The sequence below is a fragment of the Crocodylus siamensis genome, chromosome 7 (genome assembly GCF_052110815.1).
Source record: "Crocodylus siamensis isolate JL-2025a chromosome 7, ASM5211081v1, whole genome shotgun sequence".
NCBI classification, from domain to species: Eukaryota; Metazoa; Chordata; order Crocodylia; family Crocodylidae; genus Crocodylus; species Crocodylus siamensis.
Window position 1 is genome coordinate 88,384,117 of NC_143401.1, and position 21,695 is coordinate 88,405,811.

General features: G+C 44.1%; 1 protein-coding gene across 5 annotated transcripts in view; it reads right to left on the reverse strand.

Annotated features, from left to right (window-relative positions):
- ATRNL1 (attractin like 1) overlaps positions 1-20,698 on the reverse strand; it is a 1,104,086-nt gene extending 1,083,388 nt beyond the window's left edge. For all 5 annotated transcript variants that reach the window (XM_090056522.1, XM_090056523.1, XM_090056521.1 and 2 more), the window contains exon 1: positions 20,219-20,698. In XM_090056522.1, coding sequence (XP_089912648.1) covers positions 20,219-20,457 — 239 coding nt within the window. In that variant the 5' untranslated portion in view covers positions 20,458-20,698. The remainder of the gene's footprint in view (positions 1-20,218) is intronic.
- Positions 20,699-21,695: the final 997 nt, after the last annotated feature.

A 21,695-nucleotide genomic window follows, 5' to 3' on the forward strand; every position in this document is an offset into this window, starting at 1 on the left:
AACAGAACAGGGATATCCAACTCAACTGGGTCCCTGTGCTAGATCCAACCTGGGGCAGGAGGGCTGCCACAGCAGCTACTATACTGGCAGGGGCAGTGCAGGGACCAGCAGGAGTATGGGGTCCAGTGGCAGCAAGCCAAGCTCACCCCCAACGGCCAAGCCCAGAAGGGCTAAAAGGTCCAATTTTGGGTGCCTTCCAGTAGTCCAGTGAACCAGATAGAGAAGCTGACACTCCAAAACAGAATATTAGCCTTTTTCCCCCCCTCACCTGCTGATCAGTTGACAAGACTTTCCAAAGTGCTGCTACTCAGTTACTCATTAAAAGGAAAGATCTTTTTTCCTTCATTCTGCCTTTCAAAAAGAAAGTCTCTCTTATGCCAGGGTGTTCTTTATGCGTGAAATTATGGTAATCACTGAAATAAGAACTATTTAAGAAATAAATAAACCATCAATAATTGTAAGTGCTATATTTAAATCTCAAGAAAGGAACTATGCACATCTAGAAATGTCCTTGCCTGCTTTGTTCAACAGATGTCAATAGGAGATGTGTTGAGAAACTGCTTTGAACTCTTCACAACAAGAAAAAAGCCTTTTGTATGCCAGAACTTTAAATGTACTTTAAAAAATAACAGGTAACGCTTCCTAGACCCAAGTTTGGACTTAAACCTTTACTAAAGAAAAGTACCCCAGCAAAAACAATGCTGTCATTCAAATCCTATTTCAGATACAGTCTTTGCTGAACTAAACAAAGGCTCCGCTGTACCACAAACAAAAGAAACACTGAATTCTGAGAGACTAATTTTTAAAACATCTATTATTCAGGCTCATTACAGTTTCAATTTTTAATCATCATTTTAAAAGCCAGCCAAAATAGATTTGCAGATTTTCTCCAGCTATCAGCATGACTGAGGAGAGATCTACTTAAAGCGCATGGAGGTGAAGTAGAAATCATGAGCCACTTACAGCACCTGGAGCCATTTCTGCAGTCTTTTTGTGGCAAGCCCCTCTGCACCCCGCCCCATCCTCCCCCAGCTGATTGGTCAAGAAGCCCTGGTGGCCCTGACCCTTGCTGCTGACTGGTGAAGAGGGCTGCCCTTCATGCGGTCAATAAGTGACAAGGGGCAGAACCAAGGGGCAGAGCTGCAGAAAAAGGCAGCTCTCTTGATCAGTCAACAGCAGAGGGAAGCAGCGGAGGTATCTGCCATCTTGGCCACCTCCCTTCATGCCGGTGGCTTCCTGCCTTGATGGGCTGCAAGGCCAGGCCACAACAGTGACGGCCTCCCACTGGGGAGCAAGCAGCTTATTTTTAGAACTCCCCCCCTTCCGCTGAATGCCAGTTTTCACAGCAATCACACAAACTGAATTTTTTTGCACTTTCCAAGAAAATCACAAAAATCGCAAATTGGGTAGTTCCTTAGCTATGAGTAATGGCATGTGATGAACTCAGAACCTAATCCTACAATTTCCTAATCATGCAAACTAAAAGCACTCTGCACTTCTCATTAAGCCTGTGAACAAACACATGAACATGTGCAGATCCAAGAGCAGAGCAAGAGGGGAGGGGTGCAGCTACTTCCCCCAGCAGTGTTGTGCATGTGCAGTGACAAAAGCTCACACCTCTTACCATGATCCTGGATGCCAGTGAGCTCACTAAGCTCACCGCCATGTCAGTGCATCTCCTCCAGGACCTCTGTGTATGCCACAATCTCTGAACTCACCATCTGGTTGATGCATCTGGTTGATAGCCCAGGGGCAGGCAATTATTTTGGGCAGAGAGCCACTTACCCAGTTTTGGCAGCCTGTCGAGGGCCACATAGGTAGTCCCGCCCCTTAACAGGTGTCCTGCCCCCTGGTCACCATCTTGGGACCAACGTCCTAGGGCCAGCACCGGTGGGGCCCAGAGTAGGGAACAGGCCGGCAGGGGTCTGTGGAGCCAGGCTGGGCTGCACCAGCAGGAAGGGGGAAGCTGGCCTGGCTCCATAGAGCCCCTGCCAGCTAGGACCCCATGCTCCTGCCACCCTGCTCTGGCCCCACCAGCACGGGCCCTATGCTCCCACTGGCTCCCCACCCGCTCACACCCAGTGCCCACCAAACCCATGGTACAGGCAGGGGGCAGCGCACAGCCCTGACCCCCTCCTCACCAGCAGGGAAGAAGCTGGTGCTGAGCATGGGGAAAAGTGTCCCCTCGCCTGCCCCATGCACTGCAGGCGCTCGCAGCCCATGTGGGGCTGTCTGGAACAGCACAGGCAGCCTCATGCAGGCTGCAGATGGCTGCAGCGCAGGGCACTGGCCATGGTGCAGGCGAAGGGCCACTTTTCCCCGCACTCAGCACCAGCTTGTAACCCGCCCCACTGCCAGTCTGGGAGGAAGAAAGCAGCCCCGCCCCACCCCATGTCCAGCGCCCCACGCTGCAGCTACTCGCAGCCTGCCTGGGGCTGCCCGTGCCTGCGTTGAACAGCCCCGCGTGGGCTGCAAGTGCCGGCAGTGCGGGGCACTGGCCATGGAGCAAGCAAGGTGCCACTTTTCTCCATGCAGAGAAGGAGCCCAGGGGAAAGCTGAGCACGAGGGGGAGGGGGGGGGAAGCAGCCCGTGCCCCACATTGCAGGCGCTCGCAGCCCACATGGGGCTGTCTGGAGCAGGCACAGGCAGCCCCACAAAGGCTGCAAGCAGCTGCAACACAGGACACCAGGCATGGGTGGGGAGGGGCCGCTTCCTCCCCCTGCACTCCTTCCTTGCCCGGGGTCCCCCCCACTTACCCCTCCACTTCCCGCACTGAGGCTCCCAGCCCAGAAACTGCAGCTGGGGCATCTGGCTGGGGGGCAGGGCTGGGCAGGCCCTGCTGTTGTTGGACCCCACCGGGCTTCCCCTGGGTCCTATGGCCCTTGCTTCATGCCATTTTTGACAAGAACCAAGGGCAGAGAAATATTAATTTTCTACATTTTTTTTTAGGCTGGATAGAATGGCCTCGTGGGCTGGATAAAGCCCATGGGCCATATTTTGCCCACGCCTGGTCCAGTCAGAGCCCCTGCTTTCATGCATCTCTGGACCCTAGGGGCTGACTGTCAGCACCATTCACTCTCCCATTCCCTTTCATAGATTTCATAGACATTAGGGCTGGAAGGCACCTCGGGAGATCATCGAGTCCAGCCCCCTGCCCAAAGGGCAGGAAGTCAGCTGGGATCATAGGATCCCAGCAAGATAAGCATCCAATTTGCTCTTGAAGGTGTTCAATGTAGGTGCTTGAACCACCTCCGATGGCAGGCTGTTCCAGACCTTGGGGGCTTGGACAGTAAAGAAATTCTTCCTTATGTCCAGCCTGAAACGGTCTTGCAGGAGTTTGTGACCGTTCAACCTCGTCATCCCTTGGGGCGCTCTGGTGAACAGATGTTCCCCCAGATCCTGGTGGTCACCCCTGATAAACTTATAGGTGGCCATCAGATCACCCCTGAGCCTGCGCTTTTCCAGGCTAAAGAGTCCCATGGCTCTCAGCCTGTCATCGTAAGATCTGTTTTCCTGACCTCTGATCATGCGCGTGGCTCTCCTCTGGACTCTCTCAAGCTTCTCCACATCCTTTTTGAATTGTGAAGCCCAAAACTGGATGCAGTACTCCAGCTGCGGCCTCACCAAGGCCGAGTACAAGGGGAGAATGACGTCCCGGGATTTGCTCGAGAAGCATCTATGGATGCACGCCAGCATTTTGGTCGCTTTACTAGCCGCAGCATCGCATTGCCCCATCTCAGAACACATCAGCAAGAGGAAAGAGGGGGCAAAGAGCAATGCTCAACTGCTGTTTTCATGCGGTTGCAGAGCCCAAGGACTGAGGACTGCTGCTTGTCCCCTTTTCCCCTGCTGCTGCTCAACTCAGCAAGGGTGAGGGGGAAGGAGCACAAGAAAAGAAGGAGAAGGAAGAGGAGGAAGGAGGGACAAACAGCAGTTTTGGTCCTCTTGGACTCCAGAGCTGCATAGAAGCAGTGGTTTCAGCCAGACCCACCACCAACCAGCTGATGAGCCCAGAGCATACACAACATGCAGAGTTCTCATTAGGAAATGTACTGATATGCTTATGAGCTCAGAGAACTTGGTGCACATTTGGCACACAGCAAAAGTGGGGTGCAACCATACTCCTCCTGGATCAACCCCTACTTATGATCATTTCATTTCTCACACATAGGACTAACACATTTGCTAACAAGTGCACAATGTGTACCCACTATGTGCAAAATAAGTATACAACAACTGATTTAACTTACTCTTAGTTACGACATATGGATAGGCATTTGCTATGTTGAATAAACAGCTCGACGCCTTATTATATTTTTTTCCTTCAAAAAAAAAAAAAAAAAAAATCAAAGTACTCCAGTGAAAACAAAAGATAATTTATTTGTATTATAAATAATTTAGATGTATAGTTTTCCAGTAAAGAAAGAGTAAGCCTGGCACTGGATGGGGCTCTACGAAGTGACCAGTTTTCACTGTTGTCTTGTCACACCTTGTGTGTAAACCTGGACATATTATATAGCATCGGATTCCTCACATGTAAGAAGGCTAATTATATTTACCCACCTCCTCCCCAAGTCATTTTTTATTCTAAGTTGCAAACTTCAGTAAATTTTCAAAGTGTAAAAGCACAACATAGAAATGAGGAGGGAAGGAAGAATTTCCATTAATATAGACATTTCTTTAAAAACACAAAACTTCCATCACATGGAAATTAAAATTGCTAGAAAAATACCACAAATTTTTTAAAAATAGATAAGAACATACTATGCTTATAAAATGAAGTACTATAAAATGAAAGGTTTTACTCTACGACATTGGAGAGAGTTAGGGTAGTCTATCGAGGTGCAAATCTAGCCTGCCTTCTACTTTAGGACTCAGAGCCATAGTACATTTTATGATGCACTGAAGAACAAAGTCTTTAATTAAAACATCTTAATACTAATGTCACATCTGTGTGCACAAGTGCAGGTATAATATAGGTTTTCAAAACTAACTGCTTCTTCAAGTACTTCGTGTCAGTTTCAGCAACACCTTTCAGCTCCAGTTAACATTTTAAAATCATCCTTTAGAACAGCCATGGCCTCCAACGTGTGCCACAAGTGGTGCGAATAACCAGCGTATTTGGCACAAGCTCTGGATGCCAAATTAATGGGGACACTAGTGACAGGAGTTGGGGCACTCTGTGAATATCAAAATGATTATGCTTATAATCTGCATAGAACTAGCTTCCTACAGAATAGCATGCTGCTTTGTTTGCATTAGGCATGGTGCTGTTTATCTAAAAATACTTATTTTCAGAGTGTATTAAAAGTAACATCATCTCCTGCCTGGAACATAGCTGTCATTTTATTTGCAAACAAAGTGTACTAATTTTGCTGGTACTCAAAGCTTTTTGATCTTTGCAACATTTTTGTGATCTTCCCACTTTGGCTTGTTGGTGAAGTCAAAGTGGGATTAAGGGTGCTGACAGAGGGGCCTCTCTCTGCTGTAACGCATGATGCTTCACAGAAAGCACCATGAGTTACAGTGACCCACTGCCCCATGAACTTTCTCTGTTGGGTGAAGGAGGGGAATTCAAACTCCACTTTGGAGCTGGCTGTAAGTCTGCAGCATCTCTCCCCTAGCCTAGCCCCTTCGGAGAGCCATCATCATTGTTGCATTATACAGGTACTTTTAAAGCGCTCTGGAACCATGCACTTCTTTCAATGGCTGTAAAGCACTTTCAGTGGGCCAATCGGATGACAAAATGTCACTTCTGTCAGGGCCCTATGTCCTAGCTATCATTTAGTGTCAAATGCAGTTGTGCTTCTACCTGTGATGGTAAAATGGCTCCAAGCATACACAGGTGTATCAGTTTTACCTACCCACTTCCAGAAATCACCAACCTTTACCTACTCATTTCCATCACTTTAAAAAAGATGGAAGAGATCTCTCATAACTTACCTACAAGACTGAAGATCACAGCCACTTTTAAATTTTGCTGCTAACAGAAATTTGTTTTTCAATAATATATGAACTTGAATCCATAGATTCTTTGTTTCTGCTAACAGATTTTTAAACTATTTTTCTCACTAACACTCCATCCTTCAAAAAATACTATATTTGACATAAAAAGAATATACTGAGGATATTCCCCAATCACCTCACTCTCATATATTATTACCATCCTTTGTGCCCACATTTTGATGCAACTCAAGCCTGAATCAGTCTCTAGTGCTCTCTAACAAAGCACATTTTCAGCACAGCCTTCCTTCCTTCACATAGCATTTCTGAATTACTCTGTTTTTCACTAAATTAAGGATAAAACTTTTTTGTCCCTTTAGCCATACAGAAATTGTGCATCATTCATTTACTACCAACTTTCACTGCACCATTAGTCAAAATCTGTTCTCAAATTAATTGGCCAAAATGTGGAGTAACTTTGAAGTCACTGGAGTTTGGATTTACTGGTGTCACCAGGATCAATGGATTTATTCCTCCTGTTAACAAAATAATGAGATACATGAGCTGTCCTACACTATAAACCCACATCCAAGCCCCAGATCCAAACACTGCAGTTCAGACCCATTTATGAATATTCTAGCTAATATTACTATGAATGTTCCATTTAAAAAAACCAAATTGGATGTTTAAAGTGGCTTTGGGTCTCAAGGATTAGCTTGTGGAACTTAGGGTCTAGACATAGAAAACACATATAGCATGGTAATTTATATAATTTTTGTCTGCTGTTATAAGTTACACTGGGATTCCAGGAGAGCTGAATGCAGCAAGTACTCTTATATTTTCTCATTCCTAGAGAGGAGGGAAAGTGGTAAACTGCTGTGAAAAAACAGTTATCCGAGACTAAAATGCAGACACAAGGCATATACACCAGTTGTTCCCCGCCTTCACAGCTCAGAGTTTTTCAAGTCTTTTTATCTACTCTTTCCATGGAAGGTTCTCCACGTTTCTCACCCATCACAGCATAAAAATAAATATTCACAGCTTGAAATGCATTTATAATAGGAAACGTAAAGCTGAATTTGAAAACAATGACATCTGAGCAAGTTACCATACCAATAATTTTAAAAAAAGGAAGTGTGACTAGAGTTTGAGTTCTGGCTCATCTAAAATACCTAGAACAACTCTACCTGCCTGTTACTTCTAGATGTTCATCTTCCCAAGGAAAGAAGTTTCAAAATCCATTCATTGGTAGTTGGATGCATTTGTGGCACAAACAATGCCCAACACTTTTATAACAGAGAAGGAAACCCTCAGAAAGAACATACAAACATATTTATAGTAGTATACATCTCACTACGCTATTTCCACATATTTAAGAAAATGACAACAGCTACGGTAATAACTTCTAAAAACAGAATCTTCCCTAGATCTTACTTTTTTATACTAGGCAGATAGTAAAAGCTAAACTAAATGACACCAATAATTTACTGCCTGGTGGGAACAAGAATCAACTCCCAAATGCTATTTGGATCATAATCACAATCCTTCCCTGTAGGCAGCACATACAAATTTACAAAACTGAAATATCCTAGGGTATTTAAAACAAGGGATTGAATTTTCTTTTATGCTATTGCTTATTCAAACTGTAAAAGAAAAAGAAAGAGAGAGAGAGGTCAAATCAGCATCCTGCATAACCATATCAAACAAATGCATTACCACAGTTTGTAATGGGACTGAAACAGTATGTAAAATAATCAACATTCCTGCAAACAGGATAAAAAAACATGTCATGACACATTTTAAAATACGCTCTCTGTGACCTTCCCAAGTTTTTTGTCACCAGCTAAATTCACATACTTACAACTGAATTTTGTCAGAACGAATATAAACCTAATGTGAACCTTTGAATACTCCATACAGAGACAACGAACCTAGTGAACATCATCATCCTTCATAAACCTTACTCACTCAATTAATCCAGGCTATCCAACTGGCAATCCACGGGCCACACACAGCCCTCAAAGTGTTATCACGCAGCCAGCCCATGAACTCCCTCACAGCTGCCACCACCCCTCCCAGTTGCTCCTCCTACACAGCAGGTAGGTAATCCTAGAACCAGAGAAAATTAGGGTTGGAAGCGACCTCAGAAGTCATCTAGTGCAATCCCCTTCTCAAAGCATCACCATCCCCAACTAGATCATCCCAGCCAGCATTCTGTCTAGCTGGGTCTTAAAAACCTCTGAAGATGGAGATTGCACAACATCTCTGGATAACCTGTTCCAGTGCTTTACTACCCTCTTTGTGAGAAAGTACTTCCTAATATCCAACCTAAGCTTCCCTTGCTGCAACATGAGACCACTGCTCCTTGTTCTGTCACCTCCCACCACTGAGAACAGTCCAGCTCCATCCTCTTTGGAACCGCCCTTCAGGTAAAAGCTGCTATTAAATCCCCCCCTCAGTCTTCTCTTTTTCCAAAATAAATAAGCCCAGTTCCCTCAGCCACTCCTCACAAGTCATGTCCTCCAGCCCCCTAACCATTTTCATAGAATCAAAGAAAATTAGGCTTGGAAGGGACCTCAGATCTATTTTCATTGCCCACTACTAGACTCTCTGCAATTTGTCCACTTCCACAGTAAATGGCCCAAAACTGGACACAATACTCCTGATATGGCCTCACCACTGCCAAAGAGGGGATCAATCACTTCCCCTGAACTGCTCCTACTAATGCAGCCCAGGATGCCATCAGCCTTCTTGGCAACAAGGGCACACTGCTGGCTCACATTCAGCTTATTATCCACTGTAATCCGCAGGTCCATTTCTGCAGAACTGCTGCTTAGCCAGTCCCCTCCCAGCTGTACTGCACAGGACTGTTCCTCTTAAGTGCAGGACATGGTGCTTGTCCTTCTGGAACCTCATAAGATTTATTTTGGACCAATCCTTCAATTTATCGAGATGTCTCCAAACTCTAGCCGTGCCTACCCTCCAGTGCATCTACTGCACCACCCAGCTTGGTGTCACCTGCAAGGCTAAGGAAGGGGGTGGATGGGTTAGAGCCAGGCCACCTGTGCTGCGGTAAGGGGAAGCGGAAGGGGAAGGGTGGGAGAAGCAGCCTGCATGATGGAGGGAGGGGAGAACTAGGCTGCCCACACTGTGTGACTTGTGTGCAGTTGCCCAGCCCCTCCCACTCAACTGAAAGAAGGGGGAGCAAAGCTGCCCACATAGTGGGGTGGGGGGGGGACAACACTAGGCAGCCCACATGGTTGGAGAGTTGGGTAAGAGAAGGGTGCCCACCTGTCCACATTGTGTGGGGCCTCTGGCCCATATGGTATACAACTCTCAGCTGCCCAAAAGTTGAACAGCCTGAAATCAAGCCATAAAAGATGTACATATCTATAGTGATATAGCAGGACAAGCAGATTTGTTTTCCGAATGCATGAAAGGTGAGACTTGGCACAGAGGGGAAGAGAAGCGGAATGGAAATTTAGCCATCTGTTATTATTTTTGACACTGCTAAGCAGTTTGGAATTCACATCTAAGCTCTGTTGGGATTTAGAAACTAGGTGCTCCTCTGCCTAAAGATCCCAAGGGACTCAATCCAAAAGTGCGCCCAGGGTACATTTAACCTATATATTATTATGTTTTCAGGCTCCACACAAAATGCATTACTGCCTGTGCTTAAAAGGAAACAGCAGCTGCATTAATAGATGGTGATTCTACCAGATTGCGGTATTTATATTATATCCTCATGGTGACATTATTTGCCTAAATTATGAGACCCCATGTCAATTCCCTTCTCCATGTGAAAAAATTCAAATTAATATCTGCCACTTCCCAGGAAGCCTATTCTGGGACTAGCAAGGGTGGATCTACAAGGGGTGCAGCACAGTTGCAACCCCCTTTCGGCTGTACTACTCATGAGCTCTCAACACAAGGGTCTGGAGAGAGCTCCTGTTTTCATGTGGCTTCAGAGCCCAGGGGGCAAGCACTGTTGCTGCTACTCATCCCCTCTTTTCTCCTGCTAGAGAATTCAGCAGGAAGGGGGAGAAAAGGGAAGGGCAAAACAAAGTAACATTCACCACCACCTTTCTCCTCTGCCTCTCCAAGCTTAAGCCACGCAAAAACAGATCTTGTCCCAATCAACTGATGAGTTCACAGCCAAAGCGTGCATGTGGGAGGGATGGAAAGGAGGGAGCAGGTAGCCCCATTCCTTAATCCACTGGGTGGGGTGGGGGAAAAAAATCCCTCTCTCTCTCCTGAAGTTGTTCCACAAAAAAGAATAAATAAATAAATAAATAAATAAATAAATAAATAAATAAGATTCACTGGCCCAGAGAGCACACAACTAGGAAAATGACTGCAATCCAACAGCTGGGGCATTCACCTAGGAGGGGAGACCCAAGTCTCTGCTCTTAGTACTAGTACTTTATTTTTATCCAGTGACTTAACAAACAAATTCAGGTTAGAAATAAGCCACACATTATTTAAATCATAGAGAGAAAAAAGTTACACGGGCTTGTGCTGGATTTTCTACCACTGACAATGTTTAAATGTTGAGATTAGATGCTTCCTAAAGCAGTGGTCTCCAAACTTTTTTGATCGCACACCTCATCAGTAAAAAACTTTTGAGCACGCATCCCAATATATGTACATTTATATAAATATACATCTAAATAGAAGTTCTAATATTTTCTTCCCGCACCCCAACGGATCGTCTGGCACACCCCCTGGCGTGCACGCACCCCACTTTGGAGACCACTGTCCTAAAGTATTGGTTCCAGTTCAAGCAGCAATACATTCAGAGAAGTCCTATGGCCTATGTTATGTGGGTAGTAGGACAGGATGATCACATTTCCCCTTCTGGCTTTATACCCTTTATGAGTCAGAGATCACACATTTCTACATCTACAAGCAACTACAATTTTATGATAAAGTTACAGGCCTGGAAACTTATTTTTATTTATTTTATCAAATCTATTCTTTAAATAAAAAGGATTCTTTTGTTTCAGAACCGCTTCTTTTAGCATGGTTTGTATTTATTTTGCAGTAACAGAAGTCTACCGTGTCAAACTAATTTATGCTTACACCACTTAAAATGAGATTTTTTTAAAATTTAGAATAAATATATTTAAATGCTTATTCTACAATGTGAGGGGCAAGGATTTTCCTGGGTTATCTCTTTTATTACACAAACTGTATAGTTGGGATAAAGTTAGACAAGCTGGTGAACATGACATAAAGCTGGCCTTCTAAAATTTAAGTAAAAAACAGTCGTTCAAATTAGGAAAAAAAATTAAGAAAAAACAAGGGCAACTACTTTTCATTGCATTGTGCACAGAATCAAAGACTTCAGCATCAACTAAAACCTGTTCCTAATAGACTCCTGTAAAAAAGAAAACAGACTTTATAAAACCAAAATAAGATGATCTTCATAAGGACCATCAATTAATATTAACACTTTAGCTTATAGCAGTGCAACTTTAATGCATAAGCCCTTACACAAAAGTAGTCCCATTTAAGTCAATGGAATACTTGTCTGTGTCACATTGCTAAAATGAAAGACAAACCCCACGGAATTTTGCAACCAACATTAAAGGATTCAGGATTTCATTCCTTGTCTAAAGTTATCAGCTGTAGCCGTTCAAGAGGTATGTGTAACCAATTTTAGTTCAACTCGTAACAACTCATGGATAGACAACCTATAATCAATTTAAACCTGGTATTTCTAGATTGCTTTTCTTATTGAATACTATTTTTCTGTTATGACTCAAAGCATAGTTCAAGGCCACTTTGCTCTGCTCATATTGGCCTCAGCAGATGGCATTATATGATCCACAAAGTTTTAAATTTAAAGGGCTTTGCCTAGGCTAATAAAATTTGATAGCCCTTTTAATATCTGCATCAAGAAGTTTGTGTACAAAAGTTGGCTGGTCAAGGGCAAAACAAGTAAGACGATTTACATGATTTCCTAAAAATATTAAAGATAATATCCACAAATTAATTTAGAAAGTGACTCTAGAAATACCTGCAGACAAAGCTTAATAACCAAAAAAACTTGATTCTTTTATACCAGGTACCTAAAAGGCCAGCCTGCTACCAAAAAAATGAAAGTGAAACCAAGGAAAATGTAGGAACCAAAAAGTATCTCAATCATCTCTGTCTGAATGCCAATAAATTAGAGCTCATTTCTTGAGAGTACCATTCACTAATCTATCTTGAAGACTTAAATGACTTAAGTTGAATATTTCTTACTATCCCACCAGGTCTCAAAAACTATAGTACATTAAAAAGCAAAGTTTAATTCACAAACCCTTCACTACTATGCTCCAGTCTGCCAGAGCTGTACAAATTGATTTGAAAAAAAAAAAAAAAAATCGCTCAGAGGATGGGACCTCAAGAAGTCATCTAGTCCAACCCCCTGCCTTACTCTACATGAAATGGGAATCTTTTACAAACCTGAAGCAAAGCTCTTTTCAAAAATAACCAATTACAACATGCTGTATGTCTCCGCAGGCAAAAGAAGTGGACCTTTCAATCCCATCTACTGAGGTTGTTTAATATGTTTAAAAGCCCTGTTTAGATGCAGTCTTGAAGTTGAGTTCACTTGCAGCATACTGTAGAACTGTCTAGCTTCCTATATGAGATTTAGTCCAATGGGGCCAACCACAACTCTGGCTAAGCAAGAAAAAGTCTGCCACTTCCAATAGCTACTGAAAATAAAATCCCTATTAAAAGTCAGTGCTGGTTGAATACTTCTCAAAACAGGAAGTATGAAAAGCTAATGAGAGAGAAACAAACTACATTTAAACACTATGGCATAAACATAATATAAATAGTTTGGTAGTCCAATTAATTGTAAAATATTTTAAAGCCAATAACATTGACTAGAGATAAATAACTCTATACAAAGAACAATATAGCCAATTATATTATCACAAAGAGGCAGAAACAAGCCAGAGAGAAAATGCAGCATCAGAAACATAATTAGTCACTAAAGGAGTTTCAAAATCAGGACAAAACAATCTATCCAGGGAACTAAACAAAAAAAGTGTGTAAATTCATACATTATACTTCTAGACTACAGAAATCTTGACTCTGTTACACTGGCACCGTTTAAAATGGGCAATTTCACATTTGACTTCTAACTGCAATATTAATTCAGTCATGTAGTCTACACTACAAGATAGTGTCATATTTACTCTTTAAGTAAATGTGAAGAAACTCACAGAAAAAAAATATTGCTTTTGTTTTATGATTTTATCATTGCAATTATCCCAGTTAAGTTCCAACTGTAACATTTAATGATGCAGATGAAACTTCCCAGCATTGCTACAGTTGGGGGTTGTTTTACAAATTGCATCATCTTCAAATGATAAAAAGAACACTTAACTATTCTACAAAAAGAAAAATAGTTTTAAATTTAGATAATGCAAGTGCCATTAAGAAAGAGATTTAAGTGGAAGGAACACTTTATGAAAATTGTCTTATAGCAATTTCCTTACATCATAATATAAGGGAACAGGATACTGGTTACTCCTTTTATCCCCACAGGAATATACATGGCCCACAAACTCTAAACCTGAACAATCAGTGATCTGCAATACACTGTACATCTAAGGGCTTTGCACTTTTGTATAAAAGCAAGTTTAGGAATAGCAGGATGTTGCATCAGATGATCCTTCAGGTCCCTTCCAATGCTACAATTCCATGATTCCATGTTGCTCACCCTACATATCTGATCACGTGATTCAACTGAAGCCTCAAAAAAATCAAGGATTCACCTCAGTTATTCCAAACTCCCCAAAGGCAGGAGAGAGAACTGAAATGCTACTGAGGAGATGCACACTTTTTTAAAACTTGTAAGTTTTGATGAAGATTATTCAAGTCTCCCTGGCCCTCCTATCTCCGACCCGGTTTCCATTTCCTGCTGCAGAGTATACCATAACACGTGGTTGTTCCTCTGGAGTAGTGGTTCTCAACCTTTTTAGATTTGAGGAACCTTTGGAAAATGCCAGCTCTTGGTTTTCACTCATTTTTGTGACTACAGAAAAATAATAAAGCAGACAGCTCAGAAAGACAACAGGTCAAAATGTCTTCAACAGTATGGATTCCTATCTGAAATCTCTGGGTTCATCCTGTCAGTCATGTTCGCACACCTAATTGTAGTAACAAGCTGTAGTGGCCCACAACACTCTTAAAAGGATCTCAAGGTACCCCAAGGTCACAGCACCGTAGCTGAGAATCACTACTCTGGCAGAAAACAGTACTCTCTTGCACCTGAAAGAGAGAAAATCCATGGGCAGAGTGGTTGATCTATCTACAGATCTAAGAGACATAATCAGGCCAATAGTTTGCAAAACTATAGGATATAGCAGAGATTAGCAAATGCCTTAAAAAAGTCACAAGTTAATGATTTTCTTCTGTCCTCATAAACTTGTCCTGTTCCAGTGCCGAGGTTCTTTAATGAGACAATCGTCCCTTGCCTTGTGCAAATAGTTTCAATGATAAGGATCCAAAACAGACACTGCATTTATCCAAAGAAAAACATCGTGCTGAAACAAAGTGCAATCATTCAGATGTCCGTGTCTGTTGTCCCAGGATAAATCCTAAAAGGCTCACAGGATGAAAAGTACTAATAATTTAACCCAGGACATCACATAGCACATCTGAATGGTTATCCCATGAATTAGAAGAGTGACAGTACATTCAGCCACATACTAAACCCTGGATCTTTCTGTTATGGGACAAACACAGGCACAATTTGTCCAGAGACAAGCCTAATGTATGTTCCTAGACATTGCAGTGTCCACCTCATTGGTGCCCAGGAGCACTGTCCCCGTCACCCCACCCTAGTTACACCACTGCAAGGGTCCACTTTAAGCCTTCAGCCCCTGTTGCACTTGCTCTATCTTGGAAATGAAGATGAGTGCTGATTTTGCTGTGGAAAACTATTTTTCTCCTCTCTCACAACAGAGTAACCGAAGAAAACTGCATGTAAGCTTTCTCTCATAATATGCAAGTTTACCAGAACAGGATCTGGCCATCACTAACACTGCACGTGCACACACGTGTCATGTTATAGGGCTTTTGTAATCCTGCCAGAGACATGCAGCCAGACCCAAGATAATAATCAATTACAGTTATTTCAGCATTATTGTTTCATACCCCATTGTTCCAATTCCTTGCCAGTGCATTCTGCTCTTTATCTCCGTTGTGTCCCTTGCCCCAGCCAGCCCCAAACAGCAGCGCCTGATAATTGATCGCTGGATATTTCACTATTACTTGCATTCCCTTTAGGGAGAAATGTTAAACAGTTTACTTGAGAAGTATTTTTAGCAGCATCTCCAAGAATCACACTTGTTACAACAGGTTAGAAATAGGAAAATCTCTCACAATGTTACTAGTAAAACGGAACCTATTACTTATGCTCCTCACAATGGATGCTACCCAAGAAAGTCACACTTGTCTAAAGATGACAGAAGGGATAAGATGTCAACAGAAATTCAGGAAACTGATACAGCATTACTCGTAATGTTAATATGGTATACCAAGGTCTGGGCACCGACCAAGATATACAATAACATGCAAACCAAAATACATCTAAAAAAGCTTCACAGAAGACTCAGAATCTCAACTGGCAAATACCGAAGTAGATGACAGTTCTGCTGGACCTAGAACAAAGAGGTTACTTCTATACTTTGCACGGGGGAAGAAATAAGCTTGGAGCTTAATTGTCAAAATTTCAATACCACATGTGCCTACAGTTTCAATATGCATTTACCACAATTACTTGTGCAATTATGTCAATATTGCTATTGCCATGTTTTGCACACACAACATTCTAAAGTTTTAAACATAGCAGTCACCCTTTTATTCTCACAACAAGATCAGACAGAAGGCAGGGAAGAGTCATAATTTATGGACTAACTACCACTCTCTGAACTTGGTCGAAGTAGAAATTAAATGCCAGTAAAATTTAAACAAATCCAGTGCAGTAGGAAAAAAGTATAGATAAACTAAGACTAAGATCAGCAAACATATACATACATATACACATGCGCACACACTTTTCTATGTTTGCCGATCTTAGTCTTGCTACTCAAATTATCATAGTTACCAAGACTTTATTGATAAAGGAGCCTCTGCTTCTATCAAATTCTAAGATAAACTTTGCTTAACACTCAATGAGATTTTTAACTGTGAGGATACATCCTTAAGCAACCATTTCTGAAAAGCTAGGTTCCTTCCCCAGCCTGAATCAATAAATAGATTTAAATGGAACCACCTGGTGAAGACAGACTGACCAATGTGCTTTCAATCTCTGTTTTAATCTGTTCTCACCCCAAGAACTGTTACAAGCTCTCACTGCTTCTCTGTTCCTTTCTTACCTCTCTCTACCTCCATTAAACAACTAACAGAATTTATTTTTCTTGTTTACTTGTTAAGGGTGTTGTTTCATATGCGAATGAATGCACCTTCTATTGTTCTGCATTGTGCAAATTAGCATTTTGCTGAATAGATGAAAACAGAATAAGAAAGGCAGAAAACATATCTGAATTTAACTGCAACTTAAAGTTCAAAACAAGTACAAAATAAAATAAATGCATTCACCATGAGACATCAACAAGGCCCAGAAAGTGTTTAGCTCGGAGATGAACATTCTGGAAACTAACAAACATGTAAATGCAGTGTTCAAATGTGAAGTGTTTTGTTACCTTACTAGTATACACAAACTACAAAGTGTAAACACGAAAGCTGGAAAAGTAGCAAATGATGTGCTTCAGACAAGCTTTAGTTACTATTTTCACCTGTTCCTTTTTTCCCCCCAGATCCATCCTTCATCCAGCCCAGTGCAGCACTTAAAGAGTAATCTTACTCCCTTAACAGTTTCCCCATAGGGAAAAAGGTAGGTTACCATGGAATTGTCAATTAATTTTGACACCTGCTTACTAAGATTGATCAATCACTGTTGATGTTTCTCTGCTAGACTGCTATTTCTCAATTTACAAAAAACTCCCTCACATAAGAATTAATGGCCCCAAGTTTCTTTAAATAGAGCCCTTCCTCCAAGGTAATTTTTTTCCACCACTTGCTGGAGAGGGAACAACAACAACAACCATGATGACAACAAGCAGGTCTCAAAAAGCTATAATCAATTATATATCACTGTGCATAACGGGAAACATATTGATAAGACATCCTTGTTCTTTTTGTGTAAGCTTAACCTTAAATGCCTCCAGAAACAGGTAACAGGTTTTTCAGCTGTATTTGTCAAGTTCAGCGCATTTTAACGTTGGGTGGCAATATATGAAGTCACTAAAGAATAAAACACCACTTTAAAACAATACAGGAATGGTCTAAGTCACAGACAGAATCCTACATTAATGAATATTTATACACTTAGTATTTGCAACCTATGAAATTTTTATTCCATTTACTGTAGCCTACACACTTATTAACAACATTTCTCTTATATTCATCTTGAATCATTCTTGATAATTCTTGTAGACCAGAACAGTATATGACAAGGAAGTCACACACAGCCAACCCCACTGGTTGACCACAGACTGTAAAGCAGTCACAGACTGATCATGTCTGTAGTACACATTTATGCTGCATGGACAAATGGAAACATGGGTCAGTTCCACCATAACAAACAAGTCTCCCCATTTCCCACCTAAGTCAGAAAGACCTTCAATCATGTGGCTGCAAGACAGATCTTATGACATAGCTGGAAAATAGGTGCTGAAGTGGGGAAATTATGCATATATACTGTGCTGACTGAGATGGTGTCTTGGCACTTACCCTGACTCCAGGGATCATAATTCAACCTTTAAGGGATAATAAGGTTGCCACTGGTCCTGTGAAATACTGACAAATATTTTATACCGTTCCCCACCTTATACCATCTGCCATATCGAATGAATCTCTAAACTACTACACTATTCTACATATTTTTTGTATTTAATAATCAGAAACATTTTGGTTCTTTATATAAAAATTCAAAATGCTCTACTTGGGTGACTTTTCCACAGTAGCATATCCTTAAAAACAGCTCTCTGAAATAAGCAAAAGGCTTCTCTTGTGACAAAATCTTAATGTTGCTATCAGTGACCTTCTAACGGATTTGCACCTTAGAAAACAGAGCAACAAATGTATCCGGACTTCACCAAAAACCCTGGGGCCCATCTATTAAACACTGCCTGCTTAGCTAAGAAAAGGATGTCCTTTCAACATGCAGCCAGACCTTCCTCTAGGTGGGGATGGATTATTAGTATTCTGCTAGAAGTGAACATAGTGCCATGAGGCAAAGCCTAACTGTCATGCTTCTTCCCATTAAGCTCATCCAGCAAATGCAATTTATGTAAACAATGAATGCCAATTTACTAAAATATAGTGGAAATACCTGTAAAGGCATTCTAATATCACCCAACAAAAATGGAAGTTTCATACTTTGTAATTAATGCATAATTAAAAGATTAACATTTCCCTTACCCTCTGCACTATTAGGATAGGATAAATTGACATCAAGGTATAAAAAACAATTAATTCCTAGAAAGGAGGGCAATATTCATTCCACAAGCATGTTTTTACAGAGAAAATTCATCTGGGCCTCCACATGTCATGCACAATACTTATTACAGGACTACAAACCAATGACTGGGTCCAAATCCTCAACACACACACATAGTACAAGATCAATTTATAACTACCATTATCAAGTTAACATTCTGATGAAACAATGGAATAACATCCCTTTTCCAAGTAAGTCATAAGCTCACTTATGGCGCAAAACAGCAAATCATAAAGTTGCCAGGTAATAGCTCCTTTCCCAGAATAAGTATCTTACTTCAGACAAAACGTTTCACAACCAACTTCCTTAGGTTTCCCAGACAAACAGAGCCTGCTTCCCTTTGTCGGTATCCAAGGCAGGAAACTTTGATTCTTAAAAAACCTGCACATGGGCACACGTGCATGCACGTACTCACACACCCCTACCCCCCATGCAAGTTAAACTTCATTTGCCAAGACAGAAAAATCAATTTCTACTAAGTTTTAAATAGGGCTTAACAATTAGTCCATATTTCTTTTTTTCCAAATTCTCTCTTCAGGGAGAATTTAAATCCTGTAAGGAGGTAACACTGCAAACACACCGATGGTAACTACATGTTTTATAGCATCTTTCAGCTACAACTGCCTGGGGGGCAGGGGGTTGTTTGTACATTTGGTTTTATCCTTACGGGAGCAGACAAATATAACATATCTGAATTCTACAAGGTGGCTTAAAACCCAGGGAAAAGCTGAGCGGGGAAGCGCCCCCGGTGCCCCGCGCTGCAGGTGCTCGCAGCGAAGCGGGGTGCAAGCAGCTGCAGCGCAGCACACCGGGCCTGGGGCGTGCCACTCCCCCCCAGGCTCCTTCCTTGCCCGGGGTGCCCCCTTACCTGACCTTAGCCACGTGCTCCCAGCCCAGAAACCGCGGCTGGGGCTTCCGGCTGGGGGGTGGGGCCGCGTGGGCCCCGCCGTTGTGGGAGCCCACCGGGCTTCCCCTGGGTCCTACTGCCCTTGCGCCCTGTCATTTTTGACAGGAACCAAAGACAGAGAAATACTAATTTTCTACATCTTTTTAGGAGCCCCGCGGGCCGGATGCGGCCCGCGGGCCGCATTTTGCCCACCCCATGCACTAGGCTCTGCTGCCCCCTTTTTAAACAAGTTCATAGAGCAAAACGGTGCAACGGAGACAGCACCGGAAAGCCACGACACCAGCCACGGGGCTACCGGAGAGAAAGTATCGCCCCGCCGCGCGGCCAACATCCACCACCGACCCACTCGGCCCCTGCAAACCGTCCTGCCACAATTTCCTCCTCCCTCCAAAAAGCCGAAGCGTCATTTATCTCCACGGTGTATCCATCACGAAGGGGGGAGTGCTTATTTCCATGGATGCTACTGTTATTCTTGTTATTATTATTCATCGATTTTATTATTCTGCTGCCCGTGCACAGTGAGGAGCAGAATGGGGAGGGGGCAAAACAGGAGCAGGGAAGACGGTCAGAGCCGGGGGGAGGAAGGGAAAGGGAGCCTTGGAGACAGAGGTGAAGGAAATGCCGTTAGGACCCTTCTGCAAAACAGGTCGCGAGTCCGCGGACGAGGCTGCCAGCTTCTCCCCGCCGATCCCTTGCGCCTAGGGGCTGTCCCACCTGGCGGGGAAGGGCCCTAACTTCTGCGGCAGGCTCGGCGCAAGCTGCCGATGCAGGGAAAGGACAAGGGAAGCGAGACTCACTTGAAGCGGCCCTGGCAGTGCTGGCACTGGTCTCCCACCCAGCCCTGGTCGCAGAGGCAGGTGGCGTTGACACAGCGGCCCGCGAAGCAAGAGGCTCTGTCGCAGGGCTTGCCCTGGGACACCTGGGCGTACAGCACCAGGTAGAGGAAGCCGTGGAGGAGCAGCCGGCTGTTGGCCTCCAGCAGCAGCAGCGAGGAGGAGGAGAAGCAGCAGCGCCTCAGGACGCTGCCCGGCTCCATCGGGGAGCGAGGAGCCCGGTCTTCACACACGGCCACGCGCGCGCAGCCCGCCGCCCTCCTCGCCCCCGGCTCCCATGGAGGAGGAGGAGGAGGAGGAAGGCGCGAGTGTGACCTTGGGGTTCCTCCTGGCGAGCGCACGCACGCGTGTGGCACCCCCGCGCGGGCTCCTCAGCATCCCGCCCGGGGACGCGGCCCCGCTGACAGCCGGGCAGCCATGTTTCATGCTCGTGCGCTCATCCCCGCACCGGACCGCGCCGCCCCGCCCCGCCCCGCCCCCTCCCGCCGATGCAGTGCGGACCGCCCCGGCGCGGGGCTTAAAGGAGCCGCGTGATGGGCGCGGGGGGGGCGCCTCGGCCCGGGCCCTGGGACCCGCCTGGTGCCAGCCCACCCTCCGTGGCTGCGGCCGGGGGAGCTGAGAGAGGGGCCCTGCTCCCCGCGGGGAGAGGGTCAGCAGTCACCGGGCGGCCAGCTGCCTCGCAGCCCGTGTTCGCCCGTCACCTGCCTCATGGTCACCTTTCAGCTGCCTCAGCTTCATATTCACCCGCCAACGACCTCATCGCTTCACCTTTCAACTACGTCATAGCTCCATATTCACCGGTCAACTACGTCACAGCTTCATCTTTCAACTGCCTCACCATTCAGCTGCGTCATCGCTTCATCTTCACCGGTCAATGACCTCATCGCTTCATAGTCACCTGTCAGCTGCTTCATAGCTTCACCTTTCAACTACGTCATAGCTCCATATTCACCGGTCAACTACGTCACAGCTTCATCTTTCAACTACCTCACCATTCAGCTGCGTCATCGCTTCATCTTCACCGGTCAATGACCTCATCGCTTCATAGTCACCTGTCAGCTGCCTCATCGCTTCACATTCACCTTGCAGCTGCCTTATAGCTTCATATTCACTGGTCAGCTGCCTCATGGGTTCATACAGGCCTGTAGGTTGTAGCTGTGCTGGTCTAAGGCAGCGGGTCTCAATCGGGGCAGGAAAGGCACTGGGGTCAGCCGACCCAGTCCAGTCTCCGCTTAAAGCCCCCCAGGGTAGGGGAGAGCACCACCTCCCTGGGAGCCCGTTCCAGATTCTGGTCACCCTTACCATAAAAACGTTCTTCCTGACATCCAGCCTAAATCTGCTCTCTGCCAGTTTGTGGCCATTTGTCCTAGTAAATGGGGGTGCCTGGTAAACAGAGCATCTCCTATTCCTTGCTGTCCCCCTCTGATGAATTTATAAACAG